Raw genomic sequence first — 21175 nt, forward strand, 5'->3', positions numbered from 1 at the left:
AAAATACTGGACTCCCCTCCTTTTCCCTGCTGCAGTGCCACTGAGCACTGGAAGGCTGCACAGAGGTACCTGCTCTGCTGAACACCTACCAAGGCAGGAACTGGCAGGTGCCATTGCCAAAGGATCACTGAGGTCAAGGCTGTGACACCAGCTGTGCCACCAAAACCCAAACCCTGTCACTGCAGGTGCTGAAGGTCTCTGGTTGCAGACCCCGCGGGACAGCAGACTCCTCAGGGTCTCAGAAATGCACACAAACCTGTTTCCTCTGCCTCCAGCCACTGACAGTGCTCCAGGGAGAGCTCTGCTCCCGAGGGAGTGATCTGGCTACCTGGGGAGTTGGTTCCAAACAAAACTCACAGCAAAGGCTCCAGGGTTTTTCCCGAAGTATTCATGGGTTGAAATGTGCTGAGACTCTTGTCCAGCACATAAAGGGAGGAAGCTGGGTTAATGTAAATGCAGAGCAGCGCCTGCCCAGGCTGAGTCTGCAGTGGTGCTAGAGGGCCTGATCCACCCAGACCAGGAGGAGCAGCTCACAGCACACCCCCAGCGAGGGCAAAGATGCTCAGTACTTAATTTTATAGCACCTGTAATAAAGCCATGGGAGCAGCATTCTGCAGGTCACTGGGCCTTTGAGGAACCATTATTAGAAGCAATTTAAATTACAACTCTGTAAAAACAATTTTTTAACAGAAATCTTTGTTTTAAAATTTTCTTTTTCCAGGAGATGATAATATGTTATTCTAAATACACCATAGCACGAAATACCTACAACTCATTACAATCAATTTTATTGTGGAATGTGAATGTGATGGCAGGCTCATACCAGTGTTAAACTGGGCTGTTCTGAAGCCATGGAGCCATGAGCACTAAAGAAGAGGATGTAAAATGTATGGACTAAACCAAATATAAATCAATCATTATGACAGAAGTAGCACTTATTTGAGAGTCAGAAGTGAACAAAATATTCTGTGTCAGCAAAATGTCTCCTGTCAAAACCTGCTCTTTAAAATTTCACTACAATGTGCTGAGACAAATGTCCTTTGCAACTCCGTGGAAGGAAACATATTCTAAATCTTCATAATTCAAACCTTCCCTGTTTTCAGGCAACAAAGCAAGCCTGAAAGGGTTCAGCATTCCTGCTGATGGGGTAAATGCTGCACCTCCATCCAGCCAGCGCTCACCAGGACAGGCAGCACCTCTGACCCAGCTACCCAGGAGCCATGGGGAGGAGGCACCCACAGTGCTCCCTGTCCGGGCCATCCCTGAGCAGGCAGCATGGAGCTCGTGGCAACCAGCAGACACTCCAAAGCAATGGGGGTGTTCAGCTGCCAGTGACTTAGGACCATGGCCTGCATCTCTGGCCGGTGACCCACGGGGCAGTGGGATGCACACCAGGGATGCCTCGTGCCTGGGGCTGCTCCAGTGTCACACCAGCCACGTCTCTTCCTGCCCCATCTCTGCCAGCCAAGGGGCTGAAGAGGTGCTGCTGCACCCCCCTGTGCCCAGAGCTGCTCCTCCATGGGCCAGCTCTGGTCAGCATCCTGGGCATGCTGCTTCCTTCCTGGCCATCCTGACTACAGCCTAGCAGGATCCCAGCTCCCTTCAGCCCTCTGTGCAGAACCTCCCACTCCCTCCCTCTACACCATTCAAAGTAGACCATTTATCTTCGATTAAATTATAAATGTTTGAGCCCAGTTAAATCTTACAACTGAGCGATCTGGGCGAATGTCGTCTTCTCTTCCTCCCCTTTATCCTTCCCAAACACATCACGCGTTCCTGAGGAGTTCTGCATTATGTCACTCTTCAGTATATAAAATAAAGGGCAGGCATCTAAATCAGATCTCTGTTCTTCCTTACTTGGAATGACAGCACAAGCTGAACACTTTTGGTGGTTACACTGTTTGCCAATCTGCCACTACCTTAAGATACATAAAATACCAAATTTAAGACTTCAAAAGGGTGACTCCATTTATGTCATCGTACTCAAGAGAAAGCAACATTTTCTAATTTGAAAATGCTAGAGGAGTGTGCAGTGGTCTGTGAGATGTCCCATACTACTGGGAAAGTGCAAATGTAACAAAGGTTTCATGTCTACCCATTCAAAAGAAGAACCATAATTTTTTTTCAATTATATGTTTTAAATTGGACACAATCTGCCATAGTTTCTAAACCAGCAGAATTAAAGGTCTGGAATCCACTGCAACTTCTAAAAAATCAAAAACCATTGGAGAGGACAAAGGCAAAGCAAGGGCTGCTGGCAATAACTTCTTCCAACTTGAGTCTATTTTTGCAACTGTAGACATTAAAAAACCTGTTTGAAGATTAAAAATGCATAAAACTTGCAATTGACATTTATTTCCTGGAAAACAATCTATTTTTTCAGAGATGGTTTTTCCAGAAGATGATAAACTCCTTCTCCTTATGTTGTGCCTTAAGACATCATGTGCTTTTATCCTTTAGCAAAATATGAACCAGCTCCAAGGCTGACAATGCCAAGAACCATGACAAAATGGATTATTAATGAGAAACTGATCTCCAGAACTCTATTAATTTATGTCTTCCTGTCGGATCCCAAAGATGTATCAGCCCTCTCACTCAAAGAAAAAAATGCCAACATTGTACTTTGTTTTAAAGTTCTGCTTAGATGAAGAATTCATTATCCAAAGCAGTGTTGTGTTATTTCAGGCTCCTTGTAGAATAAAGATTCTTTATCAAATAGCTTTAAAAGCCACTGACAAGTGTGAGGATCTTGCAAAATATATTTACATCAACAATTCAATGAGGAATCTTGGATTTTTAACCTTTTTTTCTTTCCTCGGCAACACTCCTCTCCTTGTTCTGACCTCTCAGCACTTTGGAAATGGAGACCATGAAATTCCATCTGTAAAACCTCAGAAAAACTAACACAACTGTAAGCTTTTGAAATTCTTAATTGTACTAATTATTCCACTGAATATAACGATCTCGCACATAAACAGAAGAAATCCGATTTCTTCATTGAGCACGAACAGCAAACAGACAAAATATCCTTTTAAGCCTCCATGAAAAAATCTATCTAATCTGTGCTTATCATAATATTTATGAAATAAAAAACAGAGAGAAAAAATTGCTGTAATGTACTCTGGATGACCTCTGCTTGTGCGAGAGAATGAAAACAGCCTTTTGCTTTTCAATCCCCATCAAAGTGGAGTTAAAGGAGGGACAGCATTCCCTTGCTCACTGCCATTAATCATTGCTTTCTTCAAGCAAGTGCGTATTAATTTCTGTCATCCCAAACATCATCGAGTATTGTTACAGCACCGTTCACTCCTCATTCACCACCAGTTGTTACCAGTTTCCCTACACTGAGCAGAGACAGGGTGAATCGTGTGGATTTCAGTGTTGGAGGCCTTTATCCCTGGGGTGCTGACACCAATTAAGCCATTTCAAGAAGAAATGAGAGCAGGCGCAGCCCTTGGCGGTAACAAGAGCTCGCACCCAGGCCTGGCCGGGTGCCACAGCTCCCGCTCGGAGCGCGGGCACCGCGTCCTGCCCGCGCGGGCAGCAGCAGCACCCCAGAAACCAGCCTGGGCTGCGCCACACTGGGCTTCTGTAATGCATGACTCTCACTGCTGGGCTGACAGAGCTGGAATGGGAGCAGGGGCACGAGCTCCTGTTCCTTTGCTTCATTCCAGCACTACACGTACACATAACAATTTGTGATTTTACCACTGATATGTAACAAATACCCTAAATATGAAAATTAACTGAATCTGCTTGGTTTATAACATTGTTCCAGCAGTCCAGCACCCTGCATTGTCAGCCTGGCACCCCCTTTCGTTTGGGAGTCTCCAGGAACTAAAAAATCCCACATTTCAATAAAGGTACCTCACAGCCTTAAAATCAACACGCTTAATGAGTTTAATTAATACCATTTGTACCTTGCTAAAGTGTATGTAAGGATTTATCAAACTCTCTGGCAATAGTGTTGATTTTTTCTGACCGCTTTAGACCCAATCATTCTCCTTCTTTCAGACATTTACATCTGCTTTTAAGTTTTTATGGTTGCCTGTTGGCAGGCAGCAAAGTGGAGCTGTCGATGCTGCTGCAGAATAATGCAAGGTTTGTTATGAATTAAATATTAGAAACCTTAACGCAGCGGCCAATAAGAATTATTTGCCTTATTAAAGCAGCAGAAGACGCTGATTAAATTTTCATTGCATTGCAGTCTTTTTCCCATTTCTGCTTTCAATTCATCATTCTAATGTATGAAAGGCTTGCCGAATAATGGCATGGGGACTTAATTTCTGGAATGCAAATATGGCAAAGAAAATACCATAAATACCCTCCCAGAAAACATTAAACAGTCAGTTCTAATTAAGTGAATACTAACTAAGTAAATATTCTCTTAAAGGGAAAAAAAATCAAGATATCAAGAATTCCAAGAAGGAAAACTCTAGAAATAAAGGCACACAAAAATTAAAGGGAGTTTTGATTTTCTGTATTTCACAGGAGGAAACTAAGTATGGTTAAACAATTGAGTTTTCAGGTACTCCAAGAAATTTCTGTGTTTATGAGTAAGTATCAGAAGCCCCAGACGCGTTTTGATTAACTGCGGCTGCAGTTGGTAGGTGCTGTGAGTAAATCCACTCCGGTGCGTGCCAGCTGTAGCGAGGCTGCTCCGAGTCAGGTGATCCAGATGTGTTAGTTTTATAAAGCAACACAGTGCAATCGTGCTCAGTGCACTGGTCTGGCACCCTGCAGAAGCAGAATTCCATCAGGGGGAAGAAGGCTCTCATGGCACGGGCACTCGGGAGGGCGGCCGGGTTGGCACTCGCACAGCGGCACCGCACACGGCACCGGGAAAGCAGCCACACAGAACCTGCATCCCTGTGTCCTATCCTGAAGGTTGTTCACGTTTCTGCCTTAATGTGCATCAGGAAGAAAATGAACTTCAAGTATCCATTTCCCCTAGAGAAAATCTCTTCCCTGAAACTCTGCAACTAATGAAATGGGGATCTATAAATAGCAGCATCATTACCATGAGAGCACTTGCTTTGTGCCCGGCTCTGCCTCTGACCCTCTTTACACTAATAACCAGTGGGCTTCCATTGCATTCCTCCATAGGATGATCAATATTAGGACAGTTAAAATGTGATGTACATTTAAGCCACGGGGTGTATTTACTCACCGGCTTGCTCAAACGCGGAGCACAATGCAGCAGGTCCTGCCTCTCCCTGCTCACCCGTTCTACAGAATTCCTTATTGTCTCAAACGAGGAGAGAGCTGCTCTGGAACTCCTCTGACGGTACCAAGACTCACGTCGTGACAAGACAAAAGCCATAACACACCTGAAACGTTCCCTGCTGAAATCTCTCGATGAACCTCATTAAAATGGTTACTCCATTCCAAATACTATCTACTGAGGCACCACTGTAGTAAACTCTTCCTAAATTGTGCAAGTGAGCATTTAATCAGGGAACGCAATGGTTTGGAAGCGTGGTTTAGGTCTAGTCAAACCCCAGTATTTTCCAATTATGATAGATCCTTTCCAAAAGTTAACCATCATTTAATTTCACTGTGTACTGTAAATTCAACTATCCTAAAGGACAATGCAGTTTATGAATACAGGGTAAAAAGGAACTATTTATTAGTTGCCTATGGAATATTCTGCTACTGCGTATAATTTATTGATACTGAGATATTTATGCTGCCCTTCATTAAAGGTAAATATTCAGTTACATTTGCATCTCCCATATACAAAGAGTTCAATTGTTCTGCTAATTTCATATCTCTTAAAATAAATATGATAAAACGTTCCAGTGGGTGGATGAGTTTAAAGGCTTTTATTCTCTGTGACAAAATTATTGATGACAACATATCATAAATGGCACTTACTCCATATACACATGTCACAAGAAAATGTAAAATATTAGAACAGTTATGCATGCAGGAACATTTACTTTTTAAATGAAAATATAACATCCCAGTTTTAAAAACCATGTGGTTAAATCAAGAGAATGCATATGGAGAAAACAGAGGACATGAAATTTCACACGTGTTTGTGCTGATTTTCTTTTTGCTTACAGGTACTACACAGGTACTCAAATGTGATTGACTTTATTTAAGCCACAAAACACTGAGTCCCCCAGCAAAGCCCAGACAAATGGCACAGCCACACACAGCTCACAGCGCGCTGCCGACTGCTCTGGCTCCCAGAGGTACTTGTTCAGTGGCATTTTTTCCTCTGTTTGTTATCACCCTTTAACTTATTAAATATTAAACCAGCTCAGAAATCTGCATTTTATATCAAAATCAGCAGTCAAAGCCAGTAAAATGTATTTAGAAGATCCTGTGCTGGCCAATTGCGCTGGTGTGACTCCAGAGGCTGCACCTCTGCTGAGCACACTGTTATCTGCTCCAGACAGCGGTGGGGGATGTTTGGAACACGCTCCCAGGATGAAGACTTGCGTGTTCCAATCTTGTTTAAATCATCCAGACATACCTCTGAGAGCCTAAAAACGAGTTATTGCAAATGGCATGGGTTTTTGTATTTTAATATGATTAATATTGTAAGACATACAAAGCTATATGAAAGCAAGGATTTAAGAGAAATAAGCTGAGGAAGTAAAGCTTGTAAAATGCAACCAACACCCTCTGAAAATACCAGGCAGCAAAGGTTGCAATCTAAAGGAAGTAACAGCAGAATTCTCAGCACATGGTGGGGAGAGCAATGGCATTTTTACTGGGGCTGAAAACCAGAAGTGTTTGCTGATCTGTGCCAGCAGCTGAACTTTCAGGCCTATTTGTAAATAAAATCAAAATTGCAACTTCAGGTCCATGGATTCCCCTTGCCGTGGGCCTAAGGCGGAGGAATAGGCAGGAGCTGGGCGCTTCCCACAGCCGGGATTTGGAGAATTTCAGAGTTAAATAAAGCAGATTTGTAACTGGCAGGATCCTCTCAGCACCGACGTGGTTCTTGCTCTGAGGCAGCCGATGGAGCAGAGCTGCTCAGCGGCACTTGACAACAGCAGTGCTCCCACAATTGTAACCCTCAAATCCAATCAATCCTTGCTCTTTGCATTTCAAGCAGCTCCTGGCTGCCACTGCCTGAAGATAACTATTTTACCACCTCTGTCATGCCTAATTAACAAGTCAGATGTACAATTTAGAAATTTTGCAATTAACCTGCTAAAATATTGCTGGAGGATGCTAATTGTTATGCCAGTTGCCATAAAAGCTCATTTGCATAACTTATGTGTGAAAAACAATTATGAGCGGCGTTCACAGACGCGGTCCACAAACTGCTCCTAGCTACGGATGAGAGGGCCACAAAAACACTTAATTCATTGCCCACAAAATTATGTTCCCCCTTTTCTTAAACAGCATCTGTTTTGTGAAGCCATATTCATAGAAAATCCCCAAATCAACAATTAGGAGCATATGTAAATGTGCGATTACAGTTCTTTTTCTTCCATTGACAAGTTCCCGCAGCCGTGGCGGCGCGGCGCGGGGCGGCGCGGGCTCCCCGCGCCGGGCACTGCCCGGGAGCCGCCAGCCCGACGGCGCCCGCGCCGCTATCGCCTCCCCGCAGCCGATCACTGGGGGCCACTTTAACAACAAAGAACCTAAAGTCAATTGTTTCTCCAGTGAATGGGCGTCTGTTCTCAGCATATATTTACCCAGGCGTTCAGGGCAGATTTTTACCATTAAATTGGAGGCTGTAGAACATGGTTGTTGTACAAATATTTACATTAGTGCTGACCACAGCCTTATTGCGGCACTCGGAGAGAACAATATCGGCAGCTCCGTCACCCCGGTTTGGAGGCCCGAGGCTCGCTGCCGGCCACAAAGCCGGAGCGCCACTCGCCCTGCCCGTGGAGCAATCAGCTAATTCCATCGGACAGCAGCCGGTGCACGGCATTTCCATCAGGCCCCACCGTGCCACAGTTTTAGGGCGGGAAAGCAAATGCCCGTTTTATGTTCCGTGGAAAACAGGACACGGACTCTGTGTGATTTTGGGTCTCCTTTCAAACAGCCAGTTCGCTCAGCAAGTGCTCCCAGCCCAGTAAATACGACTAAACTAAAAAAGAACTTGAGTGTGGAGCCCCACAACACACAGCTGTGTGGTTCAGCACCGATGACATCACGCCACTACACAGCACGATGATGTCACTTGCACCTCTCCAAAATATTAGAGATTTAAAAGTTACATAACAATCTCGGTGATTAAATAGCAGCTGTTATGATAATCAGTCAGTAAAAGGAAATGGATTAGTTTAGTGTTGGCAACTACAATATTATTAGATGCTGGGTATATTGAAAGGAAGAAATATTTCCTTTATTGAACACAGAACACTATAAATTTAGGTAAACCAAAATTAGTTCATGTAATACACCAACATCCAAGAATTTATTATAAAGAGTCTATCATTTAATTTTCAGACATTCAATTTCTATACTTGGTCACAGTCAAAAGGTCAAGAACCAACAAGTCAATAAGTTCCCAAGCTCCATATTGATATCACGTCACTGCCCTAACAAGTGGAGGGGAAGCAAGAAATAATTCACAAAAAAAATCCTCAGCTGCCTTTGGAGGGCAAATCTCCCCCAGTGTCCCACGCCAGCGCTGGGTACCCAGAGAACTCCACCAGTGCCAAAACCTCCCCAGCCCTGTGGCACTGGAGGCATCGGGCAGGGTTGTAGTGCCCACACCCCAGCGCCCACTCTGCCATCCTTGGGCTTCCTGTCTCCTCTTCACCCAGTGCAACACAGGAAAGAAATATGAGGTAGAAAAACTGATAGTTCCCACTCTATTTGAATAACAAGTGAAATCCCAAAAATCCCTCCACTGCAAGTTATTACCAAGTGTATCTCCAGGTTTTATAGTGACAGGACTGTGCTATAATTTCTGAGAAAACCTCAGCATAAAGCTCCATAAACCCAACCAGTCCTGTAATGTATCACCTTATCTAGGGCACAATCATTTCCACAACTTTTCATGTTAGTATAATTTGTACAAAAATGGTAATAAATACATCCTTGAAGTCAAATAAGAATCATTGCACAATCTACTGTAACTTGTTCTTACTAGTGACAGTCAATCACGCTACCAGGATCTCACATGAAAGAAAATAAGCAAACATTTGGGTGTTCTGTAATTACAAACCTCGCTAAAAGCACGCTTCCTTCTTTAATCAACAAATACAAGAAAGTGTGTCTGGCACAGCCTTTTGAGTGTGCCAACCTGCCTTGAACAGCTACTGAACAAGGAGAGCACCGATCTCCAGCGACAGGAGCAAACCTTCTCCTTCTGTACTGAGCAACCACCAAGGCACGAAACCCTGATATCCTTTATGAAAGGTCTAACCATCAAGCAAAGAAACATTCCTGATTAAAGCCAAGAAAAGAAGAAGTCTAAGGAAAGCTTAATTTCTTCATCTCCAGCAGGTGCAACTCATCTGCGGCCAAAGTGGAATGAACTGGATAGTGTAAATTTACCTCTAACATAACAATTTTAATTAAACCCAACACTTGATAAAAATATTCCTTTTTAACACACAGCACCAAGTCAACACAACCTTCACAAAAAATCAGATGGATAGCATTCCCATTTTAGAGATAAAAGAAGCAAGCTCTTCCATTCAGTTCCATGAGGCAGTGGCCGAGCTCAGGGTCTGCCCTACCGAGGTCACCACATCCCTCCTCACCACATCCCTTACAGAAACCTGGGGACGAAGTTTTCTTCCCCAGCCAACAGCAGCACCAGGACTCAAACCAGCAGTGCCAGGATTTCCTCTCCAGCACCATCTTCTCCTGAAACAACACCATCAGGGGTCTACTGGTAAAGTTAAGGTCGGCTTCAGAACATTTTCATTATTTAGTCCTTTTGTTCAACAATCTGAAACCCAAAATGAGCAGCTGGAGCCCAGCAACGCTTCCTTTTGCTGCCTGTGAGAACTGACTTTGCAGTGTCGGGTGATGTTTTGTTCCTTCCAGTATCAAAAAGGTTCACTATGACAACTAAAGTTTTGGATTATACATTGCTGATGGGATTCTTTGGGCCAAGCTCTGGGGAGCTGAGGGCGACCAGGGCCGTCGTGCTTCCCATGAGAACGGCCCTGGCCCCTGCGTGGGGGCAGCAGGGCGGGCGCCAGGCGGGCACGGCGGGCAGGGACCCGCAGCGCACGTGCCACTCGTCCTGCGCCGCCATGAAACCCCCATGGCTCCGGGGAAACCGCCGCGCTTTGTGTCTCATGTGCTTCATGTTAAAAATTTCCCAACAGTGATAGACTTCAGCTGCCAGGATCAGGGAGAGCATGTGCATCCAGCATGAACAGCCCCCGCACGCAGCTCTGGGCCATTTTTTTATCCTTTTTCCTTTCTTTTAAATAACTATTGGGGCTCATAACAAGCACTGTCACTCCAGCACTGCTCCCCTGATTGACTTTGCGACAATGATCTGTGGAGGAGATGGGCACTCAAACAGCCACTCTGCTGCACTCAGGCAAAGAGGACTAGACAGGCTTGGGTTGGGTTTGCTTTGGGTTTATTTTTTTGCTAAATTTTTGTTCAGTTTCCAGAATTACTTCTCTGATTTTTTTAAAAACAGTATTGCAAAAACAAAACTAATCACAAAACTGTAGTAAAGCAACTCAGAGGCTGAATGAAAACCACACATACACACACACACCAAAACTCCAATCCTCAAAAAACAAAGGAAAGATTGAACTAGATTAGAACATCTCATCTTTGAGCCATCCTGGAGCATCCTGCTACAGCAGAGGTCTCAGCACAGTGATCTTATGTATCATATATGCTCTAATAAATAGGTTCAATGAGTTGAGTTAAGGGCAGAGTTTAACTGTTAACTCTAAATTCCCTCACTCTTATGGCTGTAAGTCAATCCCTTAATGTTACTTTAACACAATTTCTGACAGTTGAATAAAATCTATGGTCAATATTACAACCCCTTCTTTCCTAAAGGAAGGAAAATACATATGTGATTTGCATCAGAAATGGTGGGAAAGCTGTGGGTGAGTGGGGGTGACAAATGTCCACAGCCCTATTGGCCAGGAATCCGAGCCTTCCATTTGCCTTCAGCTAGCTGGGCCCTCACACCAATCCCCAAAACAGCAGAACTGGCAAAACCACCTCCACACAGGTACAGCTCTCAGCACAGCAGCTGGGAGCAGGCAGAGACATTAGAATACAAAGCTGTAAGATATATCTAAAATAATCCCACAAAAATCAGATGACACAAAGAATTCTAATACTTTCCTTTTGTTAAGATACAGTAACTGAGAATACAATGAAATTCTTCATGTTCAGTATCTCCCATTAGATCAATTAATATTCAGAGAAAGGCTTTAACATGAAGTTTAAATAATCATAGAAGGAGAAAAAGAACCACCAATGTTCTAGAAGCTTCTCTAGACCTTTCAATCAATTTTATTTATATGCAAAACCAAGAGAAACTCAGAAAAAACAAAGCTCCTCCTGATGCTAAAGCTCTCAATTTACTGACAGGCAAATGGCTTCATGCTGCCACTTAATCTCATTTCTTGCATAATGCCCTCTAATTAGCATATCAAAGTGAATTAATACTTCTAGGGCATTAGCAATGGGAAAATCTGCTCCAGGCTTCACAATAGCAGTTAAGCAAGAGCCAAGAAATCCTCAAAAACACCACAAACCACTTTGCATTGCAAAACTGTTCAATTTATTTATCCTCTCTCTCTAAACACTTTTACCGCACACTGTTTTACTACTGTTCACCAAACAAAATGATAATTGCCAAAGTTACCAGCATCTGTAATGCCTGTTTAGAATCTTAATTTAGATTGTGTACTTGAAGCTCTCTGGATGCTTCCATTGACCCCGTCATACACCACAGGACATACTGGAAAACTGTTGTTCTTTTAAAAAATGCCATCAGGATAATATTATTAAATAACCTTTTCCACTTACAATAAATGATTAAAAATTAAATAATCTATGACAAAGCCACCTGCTGGACAATGAGGAATGAGAGATTGGCTTTAAATGTTGATGCATGACTGAAGTATAGCAAAAGGGTTTGACCTGTAAACACATGATACAAACCCACCTCCCTTCCAGGTGATGGATTTGTATTACATGTGATATTCAGTGATTCACATCGTTGCAGTACCTGTGACTGTGCAACACGCATTGAACTGATCATTAACAAAAGAACTGAAACACCTAAAAGAGCATAAAATTAAAGTAAGTGCATAATGATTTTTACTATATGCTTTTATGCAAAACATGCTATTTTTATTCAATTCCTGATGCAATAAACACATTTGAGCTGTTACAATCAGAGATCAGAGCTTTTCTCCTTTAAAAAATATTTTTAGAATCTACATTCAATCACAGGTCATTTTGCAAAATACAAATTGTAATTTATAAACAAGGTCTAAAAACCCCTGAAACTTCATCACCTTAGGGCTCCGCAGCAGTCTTTAAAAATAGAAATGGACCACTGAGGGGAAAAAAAGAAACAAACACCCAAACCCTACCTCCCAACACCAGTACTCCCTCCCTGAGCTCAGGAAGGGCCTGCAGCACCAAAGGAAGGCCAATAACAAAGAGTAGGAGAAAATACCGGGGGCCAGTGGGGTTTTCTGCATTTCTGTTTGCAACACGAAGGGGGGGAAAGAAGTACAGTAATAACAAAATAAATTATGCTGGATATTTATCTGGCGCTTCGAGCCTTCCTAAAGAATGTGCATTACTGAAAAACACAAAGTTGAAGGACCAGGCTGCATTACCTTTCCTATTTAATTCCCTGCTTCCTCCCTCAGTCCCGGCAGCACGATGGAGGAGCTCTAGTGTCCAGCTGAGCTGCACAATTCATCTGTTTGGCTGATGAACTACTCCAACTCTATAAAAGCATGAACTGTAAGAGCTGACAGAAACTTTAATAATTTATATTAAATATTGATGTGAATTATTTACTCCATTCACACTTAAAGCCAGGAATTGCCTACCAGAGAAAAGCAAACGTGACAAAAGGTCAACACGCTGGTGAGAAAAGGCAGGCGGTGTCAGGCATGTGTTATCCGAACCATGCTGATCACCTTGATAAGCGAAGAGCATTAAACATGACTGCTGAGCAAACAAACAAAGCATTCTTCTCGGGGTGTCAATCGCGGCTCCGACAGCTCGGGCTCCGCGCGGCGCCGGGCGCGCAGCTCCGCTCGGGGCTCCGCTGCTTTGGGCTCGCTCGCACGGAGCCGCATCCGCTCCTGCCGCCTACAAATACCCACCGAGCCATCATGGGCTCCATGTGCAAGGAACTGAAAAACAGCCCGAAATCTGAGGCCACCTCCAAACCGGACCGCCACGCGCTCCGCTCTGCAATTATTAATACAGCCTTCATTCGGATTTAAATATTGCCTTGCATTTGTAACAATTTAGAGTGTCTAATTCTGCTTATATTTGTCTACGGTAGACTGCAAATATCATTATATTAATGCTTCACACAAATCAATGTTTAAATTGAAAAAAGACAGCATAATATCCATATCATACAACTTTACCATTGAAAGCTGCAGGAACAGAGCTTGATAAATGTGTTAAATCCTGAAAAAAAAAAAAAAGACTGTTTTGCATTCCCTACATGCCATGATAATAATTTATCTCTGAATGCAAAAATTCCTTAACTTACAACAAGCATCCTAAAATACACCACACGGTAACTGCTATAATTTGGTATTTTCAGATAAGCAAGCAAATGTGTGGAATTCAAAAATAAATGGAAGGACATGAAAGACAGCTATAAAATAAAATAAATAAAATAAATCCCTGCTCCTGGCTAAATTAGTATTGACAAGTAGGGCCAAATTTATCCCCTAGAGAGGGGGAAAAAAAATCTCTGGAACCACTAATCCCAGTACTCAAGGTGAAGATGGATATATAAATGCAACAAGGAGCACCAGCAATGGGAAGCGCTGAAGGTAAGGTGCAGTCTCAGGTTCTGTGAGACAAAATACCACAAATTTCTCTAATGTCCATAATCACCAAATCGCCATTTTCTCAAGTAGAGAAGTGCCCTGGTAGAAATCCACCAAAGAATCAGGCTGCTGATAATGAATGTGTTGGAAACAGATGACCAAATGACAACCAAGACACTTTATTCAATTTATTTTTTCCTAGTAGGACATTTATGAAGAAAAGCAATGTCATTGCCATAAGGACAGTGCAAACGACCAAACGTTCTGCTGCATGGCATCATTTGTAATACATCTGCTGGCAATTAAAAAAATACATTCAAAAGTACAACCACTGGGTCGGTGACAAACCTTTGTACTGAAGCATGAGATGGAAGCAAAAGCTAAACAATTTAAGCTGAGCTGGATGCACATAAACACCCAGCACTGACTTCTTCAGGTAGTCAGGGAACAACAAACTATGTATTTAGCAGCTTGAAAAAAACCAGGACTGTACATAAATATTTTAAAGAGCTAAAGTAAGTAACAATAACATCACAGCTGATATTTAGAAATTAGCCAAAATGCACACACACACACACACTCCCACACACACACACACACACACACACACATGTATGTATGCTATCAGTGCCATTTCATTGTTCCATCTGAATCCTCTCATGCTTCGGCAGGACTGAGGGTTACAGTGTATTACTGAGAGTTGTTCGCACTAAACCTCCGCTGGAAAGTTGCAATTTGTGCAGTGCAAGGGCAGAGTGCTGCGCCTGGCTGTTCCAGCCCCACGGTGCCGACAGGGGTTAACATTTCCCAGCCGTGCCAGAGCCACGCAGGGCAGGCTGCTCCGAGGAGTCCCCTGGCCGCGGCTCCAGCCCTGCAGCATATTGACAAGGGGCGTTCCTGAGCACCCGGCCAGCTCATCAATAAGGAGCTTTGCAGCCAGGCGGGCCCGATGCAGCCCTTTCATCACAGGGACGGCAGCGCACGGCTACTTACAGTTGTAGCAATAAAAATAAAGGTAACTTACACGGGAACAGCGAGGAATTAACCCCGTGGCTAACACGCGGTTTGTCTGGTTTTCAGAGCTTTTTTTATTCATTCTTTAACACCAAAATCTATGCAAGGGGAGGACGTTCTTAATGAACATTTTCATCCTCTCTCTTTAGACATAAAAAATAGTTGCAGCAGCCCGAGCAGCCGAGCAGGCCTTTCGCTTCCCCTGCGGACACCTCCTGCAGTCGAGAAGTTCATTAAGTTTTATGATCTTCCCAAGTCAGTCCTGCTTATAAGCCTCACAAAGGCCACAAATCTGGCAAACCATCATGTATGCCATTAGGCTTTACTAGGAAATGAATGCTATTTAGGGGTGGTGGTGACAGTAAATTCGGGGTTGGTTGGCAGCTATCATTGTTGCTGCTGGACTTGGGGAAATAAATAAATAAATAAATAACTGTAGATGTGTGCACCGTTATGCACATGAATTCAGACATTTTTATAAATGTGTGATCTTGTCTCTACAAATGACTTTTAAAGACAAAACCCCAAATTATGTATCGGCGCAGTCCAGGACCTAATAATATGTTGCTCCATTGGGAAATAATTGCAATTCTCTAAGACATTTTAAGACTACAAGAATTAATATATTTTCAGTTCTTTCTCCATAAGAATAACCAGGACTCCAGGTTGAGCAACATCCTGGAGGAAGCTTAATAAAATCACCAGTCTGTAAGTGTTTTAGTCAGTAAAAAAGAGCTATTAAAAAAAAAACAAACAATGGTGCAAATCAGTTTTTGATTCCTTCTGGCAGGACGTGAGGAAACTGACACAGGTATGCAACAGATGTGAGCGTGTGCCCAGTGACACCTCAGAGACGGGCAGAGCACAGCCAAAGGGAGCCAGCAGCTCCTCACTCGCTCATCTTCCCATTTATTGGAGGGGCTTCAGAAGAATTCTGGTATAATTTTTCTTTGAACTAATTAAAGCCAGAGGTGGCAGTTTCTTTATGAACACCGTGCTACCTTGTGGTTGCCTCTCAGAATACACACAGCTATTAATAGCTGTAAAGTACTTAAATGTATTATGCAGCACTTTTGAAAATGTTAAAATGTTAAAAAAGAAATGTCAGGCTAAATTCAGTAACTCAGTGATTTGCTTTGTACATGGTAAATACCTCACAGGGAGAAAAAATAAAAATCTTCATCTCCTGACCCTGTGTGAGGCTTTCAGAAATGAGATGCATCCATTAACCCTTGCTGGGAAGTGACAGAGTGGCTCCATGCAAATTGAGGATTCCTCCTTGTGCTGTCTCCCATCCAGTCTCACAAAGTCCTTGCTGACTGTACTGAAACTACGAAAATGCAAATAAATACATAATTCAATATAAAAATTACTTAAATATCGCATGACTTGTTTCTGAACAGATATGACTTCCTCACCTCTGGAGGAAGGCAGTGATGAAGCCATCACAGCAATTCCCACACCCAGGTAAACTTTGGTTCTGATCAGGAAGAATTAAACACCAGCACATGACCCCATGGGAGGCAGGTTTAAGCACCTAGTGATTGTCGGACCACAGACAATGCAGAGCCCTAGGCAGAGAGAGGGACACCTCTACTTTAACTGCATCTCAGACCCTTGCTCGAGCTTCCAGTTTAGAATTGTTTGAGCCGTTCTCTCCGAGAACAGCTTCCAGAAAACGGGCTACAATTTATTTTCACGTTTTCTTTGCTTTAGCACACTAAGTAAAGACTGCACAGACATTTCACCTCAGCTGGGAGACCCTGAGTGAAGGTCCCCTTCCGGGAAGTTTTTGGTGGAGGTGTGGATCCATCTCCATCAATCACTCAGAGCATTAATCGTGTCCTCCCGTGCTGCGGGGCTGGCAGGAGCTCGCCTTTGGGCAGGCAGACGCCTTCACTCTTTGTTGGTTCTCACAAAAGAGAGATAACTTGAAAACTTGCTCGACTTCTTGCAGCACAAATGCAGGATCCCAACTTACAAGTTATCGCTGAAACACCCCAAAAGGTTTCAGACCACAGAGCCCCTTGTCAGGTTCCCCCTCGCCTGCGAGACGGCGGCGGCCTCACAAACACCCTGTGCCAGTAATCCCACTGCTGAAAGGACTCGGGCTTTCTTCACAGCTCACCTCTGACATGTGGCTGACTACACTCGCCTTTCAAAACACTGAGGCTAAGCCCTCTGCAAATAAAGTGACCGCGGGACCTGCGCCTGCCTCCGTAATTGAAATGTGCCTCCTGCAAATGTCTGAACACCGAGGGCAGGCTGCTCTCTGGCTCCGGAGCAGGACGGGCAGAGAAGTTTAGGGCAAGGCAGGAAACAAACACAAGCCGAAGGAAAGGGGTTACGAGCCGGCCGAGGTGGAACGTAGGTAGGTGGGAAGGGAGAGGGATCATTCCCCTTATCCCGGGTAATATAATGCAACATAAAGCAGAATCAATCTTAATATTCACAACACAGTCAATACCCTAGTGCTTAGCTGTCAGCAGGAACTGAAGTGGATCCCCGGTAGCAAAGAAACCCTTGGACATAAAGCACCATAATTCACAGAGAACCGCTCACTCCGGGCTCCACGGCTCAGATTTGCAATGATTTCACGTTGGGTTGTTTTCATCCAGGTTTATTTTTTCAGTGTGGAATTAAGCAGAACGTTATTGAGTATCACATAGAACTAAAAAGCCAGGCAACGGCTTAAGCTATATGTGAATAATTGGCTATTCATTTTTAAATCCAGTAATAGTAAATGTTTTTGTTATTGCTAAACGTTTTTACTATTGTTAAATGTTCTTATTCTCACTAAATATTATTTTCACTAAATGTCCTTGTTCTCATAATACAAAGCAGAATACTTTGCAAATTTTCTTCTTTAAACAAACAAACAAAAAATTCTATAAATTCAGTGATGTGAAAAAATTGCAAAAAATTCTCCTAAAATGCCCACAAGAAAAGCACGGAGTTTATTCCTGTCCTGTCGCGTTAATGAAGACAAAAAAAACCCGCACTTTTGAGATGATTTTTGATAATTTTGGCGTTTAAAAACCCAGCGCCCGGGAGGAGCCGGAGCAGCGCCGGGCACAGGAGCGGGGTCGGGGCGCCCACGGCGGGGCCGCCTCGGGCTCGGCTCGGCGCCCCGGCCGCTCAGGGAGCTCCCGGTGCGGTCCCGGGGTTAAATCCCGCGGTCACACCGCCCCGGCATGTCTTTCACACACCGTCTGACGGTAACACGGCAGCGCGGGCGCTCCGGGGCCGCGGGGGCCGTGAGGGGGGACCCCCGCGCCCTTTCACGGCGCTCCCGCCGCCTCAGGAGCCGCCGGGTGGCCCCGGCCCCGCGGGGCTCCCCCGGCCCGGCCCGGCCCCCGCCCCCCGGCGGCGTGAGGGGCGCCGGGCCCGGCGCGGCTGAGGCGGGAGCGCTAAGATGGCTGCGGCGGCGGCGGCGCGGGCGGCCCGTACCTGTTTTCTCCTTGATCTCGCAGAGGACGCTGAACAGGGCGGGTTTCATCCTGTGGCAGTTCAGGGCGTGTTTCCTGCAAGAGAGCACAGGACAAGCGGTTAGCGCCGGGCTCCAGCAACATGGCGCCTTCCCCAGCTCCGCGCTGGGGCCGCTCGCCCCCCGGCCGGGGGTCCCGGGGCCGCGGGCAGCGAGGGCCGGCCGGAACCTCCCTCATCCCGCTTCGCTTTCATGCGGAATTATCTTTGTGCAAACACCGCCCGAACGAGGGGGAAAAACCACCCCCCTCGTCCCCGTCCTGCGATATTAGAACTGATTTATTAAGGAGATTGGGGAGAGGGGGGGGAGGTGTACAGAGTTAACATTGTTTTTGTATTTATTGTGATTTAATACAGCCAGGGTTTGGTTTGGGTTTTATTCACACACACACACCCTCTCCTGCAGCAATATCTGGTCAGATTTATAATTCATCTGCTGCCACTTTGAGACAAGAAAAGAAAGAAAGAGGCAAAGTTGTACTTTGAGGGATGGCCGGACAGACAGACGGATGGACGGCGGCGCAAAGGCCGGTATCCACCGGACAGTGTCCAGCGGGAACGGCAGGGACCAGCCACAGCCTCCCACACCACAGTGACGGCAGAACCATCGCACACTTCTACATTTATCATAGCTATTTTTTTTTTTAAGGAAAGAAATCATTAAATAGCAACTTGGCTCTGCCTTGGCTGCTGGTAATTTTTCTTATGGCCCCATGAAGTTGCTCTTAATTGTGAGACTCCGGGTCTCTGCAGAGAAGCAGGAAGGAGAGAAACAAAAACCACACACACACACCAAAAATAACTTAAAAAATAATAATATTAATAATAATTTTTTTAAAAGACAAGGTTTAATTAGACGAAACCAACTTTGCTTGTGCCTCATCCAGGCTTTGGTCAGTGATGGTCATGATCTGATGGAGGATGTCGCCGATGTCCTGCTTCCTGCCGTCGCCGTCAGCCCCTTCGTGTCCGTGGGGAGGCGGCAGGGCCATGCCCCCCTGCACCGAGTGCCCGGCCAGGTTCACGCCGGCCAGAGTCTGCAGCATCCTGGACTGATCGTCCATGGCTCCGGGCCGGGCCGCGCTCCGGGCGGTCACGGCAGCGCCTGCCCCGCTCAGTCCCAGTGCCGCGCTCCTGACCGCGCTCTGCACACACACCACGAAAAAAGGGGAAAAAAAAAAGCCAAACAAAACAATAACAAAAAAATGTAGTATTTGTGTATTGACCGGATCTCAGCTGTTTATTCCACTCTCTTCTCCTTCCCAGGGCAGTAAATCACTCTCTTCTTTAGTTACAATCTTCTTTCATCATCATCATATTGGTGCCTCGGATAAATGAGCTGAGCAGATTTCTGTGAGGTTTTCCTGGTATAATCTTCCTCCAAAGCTTTTTTTTTTCCTTTTTTATTTTTATTGTTGATTTTATGTCTTTCCCCACTTGTCCAAAAATCTTCTTTGCAAAAAGGCAAAATTAAAAAATAATTAAATACAAAATCAAAAAAACTCGCTTTCAAATCCTTCAGAAGTTGGGAGGGTGCAAACAGCAAAAACCACAACAAACCAGCGAACACCCCCACCCCCAAATTGCAACATAAAGAAGCCAAGAAAACACAACCACAGAGGGAAAAAAAAAAAATTAATCGCCCTCCCCCCCAAATAACAAACGATCCCAAGTCTGTGCACGGGGGTGAGACAGCGGCAATCAAAAGTTTGAACTTGTGCAAAGAAAAGAGCGGAAATAACGGGGAAAGAACTGTAAAAAAATTAATTACACACTCTCTGCAAAGCAATGTGCAAAAATATCGGCCCGCCGGAATTTATGAGCCCCGCGCCCGGTGCCCGCGCGTGTTTTATGTTGTTTGATGGCCGCTCCGGTGAGGGATTGACAGGCTGCCAACGCCACTCACTCACCGCAGACGTGTCACCCTGTGAAGGAGCCGAGCGGCGCGCGAGAGGGAGCGGAGCGCCGGCCCCGCCCCCCCGCCGGCCCCGCCCCGCCCGGGCCCGGCCCCGCCTCGCCGGGCTGTCCCACCGCCCCGCCCCGCCCCGCGCGGGGCCCCGCCCGCCCCGGTCCGCGCGCGCGGCCCTCCCGCCGGGCCCAGCGGCGCCCGCGCTCCCGGGGCGGGCGGGAGGCGGTGGCCTCGTGCGGGAGCGACGGGCGCGGCGGCCAATCGCCGTGCAGGGGAGCGGGATCTGCCGGCGGCATTGACCAATCAGAGAGCTCAGGATGGTGTCGTACCCGCCCATCCCGCCTCGGGCCCCGTTCCCGACTAAGGAACTTGTGATTGGGCCGTTCGAACGGCGGCGTGGGCGGGGCGAGCTGCCCAGGGCCCGCCCCCGTTGCCGTGGTGACGGCGGCCCGGGCCCGCGCGGTCCCGGCGGGCCAGGCCCGGTGCCTCCGAACTCCCGGAGGAGGCCGGGCCCGCCCCGGGGCCGGCAGCTGCGGCCATGCGGTGGAGCCCCGGTGCCTCCCGAACTGGGAGCCGGGCAAGGCCGAGCCCGCCCCGGGGCCGGGAGCTGCGGCCGTGCGATGGGGCCCCGGCGCAGGATGAAGGGTCCCGGGCTGGTGTGCTGCGGCCCGTGCCTTGAGCGTGTCCCCGCGGAGGAGCTGCGGGACAGAACAGGAGCCTTTGGCACAGCCCACGGCTCAGCGATCACTGCAAAATTTTTTTTTTTTTTTGATCTGCACAGAACCGCGGAAATGGGAAGAGAATAAAG

General features: G+C 45.8%; 1 protein-coding gene across 3 annotated transcripts in view; it reads right to left on the bottom strand.

The window, feature by feature from the left end:
* Positions 1 to 20424, bottom strand: part of PBX3 (PBX homeobox 3) — a 101033-nt gene extending 80609 nt beyond the window's left edge. For 2 of the 3 annotated variants that reach the window (XM_030961697.1, XM_030961695.1), the window contains exons 1-2: positions 19326 to 20423; positions 18423 to 18496 (exon numbers count right to left, since the gene is read on the bottom strand). In XM_030961697.1, the coding sequence (XP_030817557.1) occupies positions 18423 to 18496; positions 19326 to 19522 (271 nt within the window). In that variant the 5' untranslated portion in view covers positions 19523 to 20423. Of the gene's footprint in view, positions 1 to 18422; positions 18497 to 19325 lie in introns of all 3 variants that reach the window. The other variant, XM_030961696.1, reaches the window with a different exon arrangement.
* Between the last annotated feature and the right edge of the window lie 751 nt (positions 20425 to 21175).

Source organism: Camarhynchus parvulus, chromosome 17, assembly GCF_901933205.1.
Source record: "Camarhynchus parvulus chromosome 17, STF_HiC, whole genome shotgun sequence".
NCBI lineage: Eukaryota > Metazoa > Chordata > Aves > Passeriformes > Thraupidae > Camarhynchus > Camarhynchus parvulus.